Source organism: Calidris pugnax, unplaced genomic scaffold (assembly GCF_001431845.1).
Source record: "Calidris pugnax isolate Ruff unplaced genomic scaffold, ASM143184v1 scaffold10, whole genome shotgun sequence".
NCBI classification, from domain to species: domain Eukaryota; kingdom Metazoa; phylum Chordata; class Aves; order Charadriiformes; family Scolopacidae; genus Calidris; species Calidris pugnax.
In genome coordinates this window covers 3569792-3578524 of record NW_015090795.1, presented here as the reverse complement: position 1 = coordinate 3578524, position 8733 = coordinate 3569792, and the positions used below count along the sequence as shown (strand labels likewise).

At 57.4% G+C, this 8733-nt stretch overlaps 2 protein-coding genes across 2 annotated transcripts in view; both read right to left on the bottom strand.

Annotated features, from left to right (window-relative positions):
* Positions 1–6678: 6678 nt before the first annotated feature.
* LOC106884983 (prostaglandin E2 receptor EP2 subtype-like) lies at positions 6679–7301 on the bottom strand. Its single transcript, XM_014936782.1, has one exon. It carries the CDS (start codon positions 7293–7295, stop codon positions 7041–7043), a length of 255 nt encoding a protein of 84 aa, XP_014792268.1. The 5' UTR covers positions 7296–7301; the 3' UTR covers positions 6679–7040.
* A 458-nt stretch (positions 7302–7759) lies between these two features.
* The window catches only part of LOC106884977 (prostaglandin D2 receptor-like), a 2534-nt gene continuing 1560 nt past the window's right edge, over positions 7760–8733 (bottom strand). The window contains exon 2 of the mRNA XM_014936775.1: positions 7760–7827. Coding sequence (XP_014792261.1) covers positions 7760–7827 — 68 coding nt within the window. The remainder of the gene's footprint in view (positions 7828–8733) is intronic.

The following is an 8733-nucleotide window of genomic DNA, read 5'->3' as shown; positions in this document are numbered from 1 at the left end:
GGGGGCGGCCCCGAGGGCCCCCGGGGCTGGTCCCGGAGTCCCCAAGCACGACTGGCACCGGTACCCATCCGGGAACCCCGGACATGGTGAATCACCGTGAGGGTCCGGGAGAACCCGTGCCGGTCCGAGAGTGCCGCCCGGTGCGGTTTTGGGAGCCCTGGAGAGTCCCGGTGAGTCCCGGTGCCGAGACTTGGCGAGTTCCGGTGCCGGGCTGGGAGCCCTGAACCCTGGTGAGTCCCAATGAGTCCCGGTGCTGGTCTGGCAGCCCTGAGCCCTGGTGAGTCCCAGTGAGTCCCGGTGCCGAGCCCTGGTGAGTCCCGGTGCCAGTTCGGGAGCCCTGGCGAGTCCCAGTGAGTCCCGGTGCTGGTTTGGGAGCCCTGAGACCTGGCGAGTCCCGGTGAGTCCCGGTGCCAGTCCGGGAACCCTGGCAAGTCCTGGTGCCAGTCCAGGAGCCCCAAGCCCTGGCGAGTCCTAGTGCCGGTCCGAGAGCCCCGAGCCCTGGTGAGTCCCAGTGCCAGTCCAGGAGTCCTGGCAAGTCCCGGTGAGTCCCAGTGCTGGTTTGGAAGCCCTGAGCCCTGGCGAGTCCTGGCAAGTCCCAGTGCCAGTCCAGCAGCCCCAAGCCCTGGTGAGTCCTGGTGAGTCCCGGTGCCAGTCTGGGAGCCCCGAACCCTGGTGAGTCCCAGTGCCAGTCCAGGAGCCCCTAACTCTGGTGAGTCCTGGTGAGTCCCGGTGCTGAGCCCTGACGAGTCCCGGTGAGTCCCGGTGCCGGTCCGGCAGCCCCGAGCCCTGGTGAGTCCCAGTGAGTCCCAGTGCCAGTCTGGGAGCCCCAAGCCCTGGTGAGTCCCTGTGAGTCCCGGTGCCAGTCTGGGAGCCCTGAGCCCTGGTGAGTCCTGGTGCTGAGCCCTGGCGAGTCCCGGTGCCGGTACAGGAGCCCCAAGTCTTGCTGAGTCACGGTGAATCCCAGTGCCAGTCCAGGAGCCCCTAACTCTGGTGAGTCCCGGTGCCGGTCCGGCAGCCCTGAGCCCTGGTGAGTCCCGCTGAGTCCCGGTGCCGAGTCCCAGTGAGTCCCGGTGCTGGTTTGGAAGCCCTGAGCCCTGGCGAGTCCTGGCAAGTCCCGGTGCTGAGTCCTGATGCCAGTCCAGGACCCCCAAGCCCTGGTGAGTCCCGGTGCCGGTCCAGGAGCCCTGAGACCTGGTGAGTCCCAGTGAGTCCCAGTGCTGGTCTGGGAGCCCCGAGCCCTGGCGAGTCCCGGTGCCGGTACTGGGCACTCTCAGAGCTGTAGGGCCAACACCCTCCTTTGGGAGTCCCGCTGATGCTCCGGGAACGTTGGGCTAGTCCCGAGACAGGTTCAGGAGCCCCAGACTCACAGCAAGGCCGGGTGCCTGGCCAGGAGCCCAGAGGCCACGCTAGCCCCATCGCTGATCCGGGAGCCCAGAGGCATGGCCAGCCCCGGTGCCGATCTGGAAGCCCTGCACACAACTAGTCCCTGTGCTGGTCCAAGAGTCCTGGTGCTGCTCTGGCAGCCCCGGTGATGGTCCAAGGATGCCAAGGAGCGATGACCTCTGGTGCCATCTTGGCCAGCCTCATGCAGGGTGGGCTACCAGGAGCCACAGCTGAGCCCAGGCTGTGCAGGTGGGTCCCCCATGGCCCCAGAGGCAGCCACAGTCCCCAGAGAACACCCTGCTCCGTGGCCAGCCCCACACAACGTCCCCATTGACCTCGTTTATGTCATTGGAGGTCCCCATGGGGATGCAACCTGGAGCCAGTGTGTCTGGTCATGAGTAGGGTGTTGGGGGGGCCACTGGAGGGAACCCCTCTTCCCCCTGCAAGCCTGCCTGAGCGTGGCTCATCTGCCCCAAATACCAGCTCCAGGAAAGCTGCTTCTGCTGGGGCTTCTGGCTTGGCAAACCACAGAATGGTTTGGGTGGGAAGGGACCTTTAAAGCCCATCTAGTCCCACCCCCCTGTCACGAGCAGGAGTATCTTCAGCTAGCCCAGGTTGCTCAGAGCTCCATCCAACCTGACCTGAAAAGTTTCCAGGGACTGGCCATCTCCTACCTCCCTGGGCAACCTGGGCCAGTGTTTCACCACCGATGGCACAGGAAGCTCTTGCTGTTGCGTAGCATTTCCCCAGTCATAACCCTCATCCTCTCCCCACTTTGCTCTCCAAGCTGGGATCAGGTTCAGCTGGGGGGGCAGGCAGGGCTCAGGTGCACCTCTTCATCCATGATTTAATGGAAGGCTGTCCTCCCAAAGTTCTCTGCTCCACCCCCAGGCCCAGGTGAAACATTTCAGCGTTGGCCGACTCCAGCAGGGACACGGCAGGTGGTTGCCCACCGGCACATTTTGACTGTTATTTTTAAAATCTTGATTTTGTAACAGGAACTTCGCAAAGGAAACGTGGTGTATGGCAAACTCCGGGGCTGGGTGAGCTGCGGTTTGTGACGGCACCTCCATTTCCAACGGGCTGCTTCTAGTCCTCGCTTCGGTTTTCATTCGTCACGCGGGTCGAAGCCTTCTTCGCCGTGGTGGGGAGGACCCACAGACCCAACCCTCCCCGTTCCCACAACCAAAGCAAGCGGGTGTGATGGAGGGGAAGGTGTTTTAGAAGACTCCCAGACTAACCCTCCACGCAAGTCTCAGTCCCCAACACCCATCCCAGGACCTCTTTAAAACCCCATCATTCCCATCTGATGGTGGGAACGACCCTGTTGGCTTTCTGAGGGCTGGATGGGACCCTGCCACCTTCTTCGCCGTGGTGGGGAGGACCCACAGACCCAACCCTCCCCGTTCCCACAACCAAAGCAAGCGGGTGTGATGGAGGGGAAGGTGTTTTAGAAGACTCCCAGACTAACCCTCCACGCAAGTCTCAGTCCCCAACACCCATCCCAGGACCTCTTTAAAACCCCATCATTCCCATCTGATGGTGGGAACGACCCTGTTGGCTTCCCGAGGGCTGGATGGGACCTTGCCACGTTCAGCCCCTCTGTGGTATCCACAAAAAATCAGGTTGAAAAGTGGAGTCGAGGCCAAATCCTGTCCCGGTCCATCCAAGCAGCTTACAGAGGCTGCGGTCTGCTCATCTGGAGACCTTTTCCCAGCAGAAGGCACCCCGTAGGGTGGTTGCTCCAAGGCTTTTCCCAGCCTCCCACTCCTTTCTGGTGTCTCATGTCACAGCTCAGGAAGGGGTTTTGGCATCTTCTGGAGCTCGTTTTCCTGGCAGCTAATGGAACCTTAAATATCCTTCTGGGGCTTCAGGCTTCTCAAGTGACAGTTGCCTCTGATGGGATATTTTTGCAATAGTAGGAAAATTGCTGGGCTTTTTTTTTTTTTTTTTATTATTCTCCCCCTTCTGAGCTCAAAACCAGGAATGTGCCACATGGTACAATCTGTCCGTTTCTTGGGAAGTGTTTGTTGTCTTCCTTTTGCTTCCATGTTTATCTCGGGTGTCTTGCCTCTAACAAGGACCATATGTCCTCCAAGGGTCATTGGCATTGCCTTCCCTAAGAGAAGATTTCCAGGGTTGGCCCATTTGGAGAAAAAAAACCCTCTGGGCTCGTAGGAAAGTTGAATGGATTTCATATAAACCCTGCAGCCAAGAGGACTCAAGCTGTGGAGTTTGCTGCCTGGGGTTGGGGAGGGTGTTGGGATCCTGGTGGCTTTTCAAGGACAGCTTCGACACCACGGGCAGGGAGGAGACCATCCTTCCTGTGCGTGGAGGGATGGATTGTACGGATTTCAACCCTTTTAGACCAAAAACCTGCCTGACTTGTGTTTTGCAAAGCCAGGCATCATTTCTCTTCCAAAGCTTTCCCATCCTCATCCCTTATATCATGCTCCAGCATCCTCACTTACCCCTCCCCATCCCGAAAAACGCGGGGCTGAGCACCGAGGTGGCAGGTCCATGTTTCGATGCCTTGGCTCGTCGTCCTGTGCGAGCACCTTTTCATCTTATTAAAAGAATAAATGAAACCACAGGTTGTCTCTTTACGGCCCCCCCAGGCCCTGGCTGGGGTGTCTGGCAGCCCTGGCGCTGCTGCCTGCCCAGGCACGTGCCCTTCCTCCTTCCAGAACGGCTGAAAAATGCAGGCAGACAATAAAAAAATAAAAAAAAAAGTAAAAAAATAAAAAAGAACTAAACAATTTGCTGGGAAATGAGCTCCTGTGAAGTTGTGCCTGGATTATATGAGCGGAAAAAGAAACCCTCCCTGACTGTGCTCTGTTTTTGCCCAGGAAAGGAGCTGGGTGGGGGGACTGGGTGATGCTGGTGACACCATGAGCGTGTGGGACCAGCGCTCCAGGAAGCAGAAGGTGGCTCTTTATTGCCTCCATTAAGCATTAGGTCCATCCCTTGGGGGCTGGCTGGCACGGGAGCACCCAGGGGATGGCGGGGAATGACTGAGCAGTGCCGGGAGCCTGGGAGGAGGATGCCACCGGGGAGGGCTCGAACAGCAGCTCCCACCCCCTCACCATCTTGTTGGAGAGCCCCAAACCTCTAGGCCATGTTGATTCCCATTGAGCCACATTGACAACCAAACCGCACGTTGTGGGGACTTTTTTTTAAATTTTCGTTTTTATTTTATATATGTTTTCCTTTTTATTTTAGTTATTTTTCTCCAATAGGGAATTAAAAAAGTGGGTTGCCCAAGGTGGGCGACTTGGGGTGGACGGTGGTGGCCCTCTCCTCGCAGCGGCCTCCCAGCTCCTCCTGGCTGGGGACGTGCTGCCATCTCTGGAGAGGATGGAGATACGGCAGTCCTGGGGACCCAGGAAAACATCTGAGGAGTGATTTATCTGCCGGGGGGGTGGCCTGGCGTCCAGCCTCAAGTGCAAACCTCCTCGGCTCGCCCGGAGGCACCGGTGGCCAGCTGGAGCCTCCAAGTCTGTTCCCAGAGCAGATAGGACACCAGTAAGGGCAGAACGCCGATTAAAAGCTCTACCAGGAGCCAGATGAGCACGTCAAGGTCACCAGCCAGGGATTGGGGACAATGCAGGGACAGGGGGGTCACCCTGGCAGCCTGCAAGCCCCTTGCTGTGCTCTGTGGTTCCATGATTTCTTTCCCCTGATGATAAACTCATGGACACCGTGGTGTGTGCATCATCTCAGGGCTTGGATGGAGTCTGTATTCGTGCACCTTAATGAAAAAACTGTTTTGTTTTGTTTTGGTTTTTTAATTTAATTGCTACTTTCCAGGGAGCACTTCTCTTGCCCAGAGAAGCTGTGGCTGCCCCATCCCTGGAGGGGTTCAAGACCAGGCTGGATGGGATTTTGTGCAACCTGGTCTGGTGGGAGGTGTCCCTGCCCAGAGCAGGGGCTTGGAACTGGATGGTCTTCAAGGTCCCTTCCAACTTCAACCATTCTATGGTTGCCCTGGGCTCCAAATACACATATAGTGGAGCAGGGACCTCTCCTGGGATGTTCTTCAGGTGGGATCATGGGCAGATGGTGGCCTGTCCCAGCCTGGGCACATACCGAGCACCTACAACTCGCATTGTTCCACGTTCCCTGGTCCGTCTGTCCCCAGCAGTGCTCCTCCATAGGGTGGAGGAGATCCCAGCCCAGGAGGAGGACAACAACAAGAGTTTGCAGAGGCGTTATCATCTCACCTGGCCTTCATCTCGCCGCGGGGAAACAGGTCCGGCGAAAGCTGGAGAGCAGGCTGGGTGCTGTTGACTCTGCAGTCCCACGTGAGCCATCTCCAAGTCAATAACACGCCAGGAACATGAAACCGATAACACAGACCAACCCTCTGCTCATTTCTTTCTCCTTAGAAAACCCCAACGGAGAGGCTCTCAGCTTGCAGGGGCCCCCCAAATCCATCCTCAAAGCTGGGTCTGGCTTTTCCTCCAGCCAGGAGAAAGCCAAACAGCCAGAGCCAACCCAACCAGGTCACCTCCAAAAAGCCCCCAGATAGGTTTTGCGTGAGTTTCTTCCTTCAAAAACAGAATCCATTCGACACCAAGAGTAAATAATGGCCTGGGAAACGGCAGGAACACAACTACACCTTGCACCAGAGGGAGAGAAGCATTTCCCCTGTCTCCACCAAGGACACTGAGCAGATGGGGACTTTGGTCATGGTAATTTTTTTGGCTTAAATGGTCACTTGAGGCAGATATTAAATCCGGTTAATACGTGTGGTTGAGGGGAAATGGACCTTTCATTAAAATGATGGTTTGCTTGCGTGCTTGCACCATGAGGTTGTACCTCCCGGCCTCTGTGTTCTCTCAATTACTGCTCTTATTAGGGCTCGGGGTCGTCATAAATACCAAATTAAAATAATTACAGCAGGACAGGTAGCCATGTGAGTAACACAAATACAACATTAGCGCTGGGAGGAATCAATTTGCCAATGAAGAGCAAACCAGGGTGGAGAAACCACAGCCCCGTTTGGGGGATACAGGGTCAGGGGAGGGATGATGATGGGACGATGGGGGTCAAAGGAAGGGATTATGGGGGTCCCAGGGAGGGATTATGGGGGTCCCAGGGAGGAATGACGGGTGTCCTGGGATGGGACCTCATCTGCCCTCTGGCTCCTGAGTGCAGCACCAGATTTTCTGAGTCTCCACACCCCCAAAGGCTCCTTCCCACCCCCCTCATCCATGCTGGGGACACCCCAAACCAGCCCCAACTCCTCCCCCTCGGCGTGGAAGGGCATCACACATGGGATGAGGCGATGGAGCAGGGCTCTGAACCACTTTTATTTGACTGGGGGGGACACCACCCCCCGTCCCTGTCCTCCCTGTGTGTCCCCACTGCCCTGAAACCACACGCCAAAACCCTCCTTTTCCTGGAGCCGGGCGCTCCCCAAACCTTCCACAAAGTGCTGCTGCTCGGAAATATTCACAGGTAGCCTGGACACCCCCCATCCCGGGGTTCCTCAGCCCGGGGAGGTGACAGAAACACTTCACGTCCCCACCAGACGCCATCCCCTCCTGTGACAGCCCCGTGCTGCCCCGGGATGCTCCGGGATGAGGGTGCGGGGCTGAAGGCTCGCTCCTCATCCTCACCAGCAGCCGCCGGCTTCTGCAAGAGCCAGGTTCTCAGGGGATCCCCAGCTGGGGGGTGTCTGTCCTGCGCCAGCCCAGGGGACAGAATTGTTCTTCCCCCCCTGGGCCGGGCCCTTTTAAGGTGGGTTTTCGGGAATGCAGCCTCCGGCAAACCCTGCGGACGAACATGCGGAAGACGGAGGTGCGGAAGATGATGAAGACCCAGGGGTCGATGATGGAGTTGACGGAGAGGAAGCGCAGGGCCCTGAGGTCATCGTCCTCGTTGATATCCTCGGCAAAGGCCCCCATGTAGGCTCGGATCTGTCAAAAAAAAAAACACCACAAAACAAAAAACCAAGGAAATTGGGAAAAATGAAGAAACATCTCATCACAGGGGTAAAACCAAGAGCAACGAGATTCCCGGTGGGGGCAGCAAAAGAAGTTTTAACCCCTCAATATCCTTACACATCGAATGAGCACGTGATGGGGGTTGCAGACCCTGAAACTGGAAGTTAGGGCTGGTGGTGGCACCTGGACACCACGTCCCCATCAGGGTCAGGAGGTCAGAGCTGAAGGTGGGGTCCCAGGAACTGGGAGTTTGGTGGGATAAAGGGATAATTTGACCTCCGTGGGCTGCAGCAGAGGTTGATGCTCTGTCCCCAAGGTTGGGGCACCCCAATTTGGTGTGTCCCCTCCCAGCCATGATGGGTATTGGACCAGGCACCCGTTGGATAACTCAGCTGGACCACAGCCAGATGGTGGCCCTCGCAGGGTCAAAGTCCTTCCTCCACCTCCAGGTCCAGCCTGAAGCCCTGCTCGTTTGAGGACCACAGGGTTTTCACTGGGGTTATTACAAAACCAGTATAAGCCCAGTCGTGGTGGGGGCTGCTGGTGGCTGGTGTGTCACGATATGGTTCCAGAGCATGACAGAGGGGACAGAAAGACCCCCCCACCCTGTTTTTGGGGTAGCCCCCTTTCCTGACAGTGGGTTACAGCAAGGCTGCAGGATCTGGGGACATGGGGCACTGAGGGGGGGAAACAAGGGCTCTGTTGTGGTGGGGGGTCCCCCATCTCCACCCCACCAGTGGGACCCCCATCCCTGGGGAGGATTTCAGGGAGTATTTCCCCCATTTTGGGAAATGCAGTGTGGTTCAAAGGGATCTAGGTCTTTTTGGCACCTCCAGGATGGGGGGGGTGGGTGGGAGTGGGGGGGTTATGAAGAGGTCTAACGTAATGACCCAACCTGTCAGGGAATAGATGCTGCGGGGGGAGTTATTTCAAGGAGCTAAAGAAATGGACTGACACCACCCCCCCAAAAACACCCCCAACACCTCTGGGGCAACCCCAGAGGAATGGGGTGGTGGTGATGGGGGGGGTGGGATGTTATTCCAATGGGGCTAAAGCAAAGCTCAGACCTCTGGGATGGGGTGGGGGATACTCAGAAGGGGCCACAGTAATTATCTGACCACCCCCACCCCCCCTCAAGCACCCCCGGGACAGAGTGGTGATGATGGGAGGTTATTCCCTGGGGATTAAAGCAATGAATTAACCCAAGATGGTGCTGGTGGTGGGTATTCTGGGGGGGGGAGGGGGCAACGCAATTACCCGACCCCCCCCTGGGACAGGGTGGTGGTGATGGTGGGGGTGGGGGGAGTATTCTGAGGAGGTTTATGCAATGAACCAACCCCTGGGACAGGGGGGGTGGTGGTGTGGGATTATTTCAGCGTGGTTAAAATAATTAATTACT

What these genes read in the sequence shown, in the direction of transcription:
- LOC106884983 (XM_014936782.1), bottom strand. Translation starts at nt 7,295, where the DNA reads ATGGGGGCCTTTGCCGAGGATATCAACGAGGACGATGACCTCAGGGCC.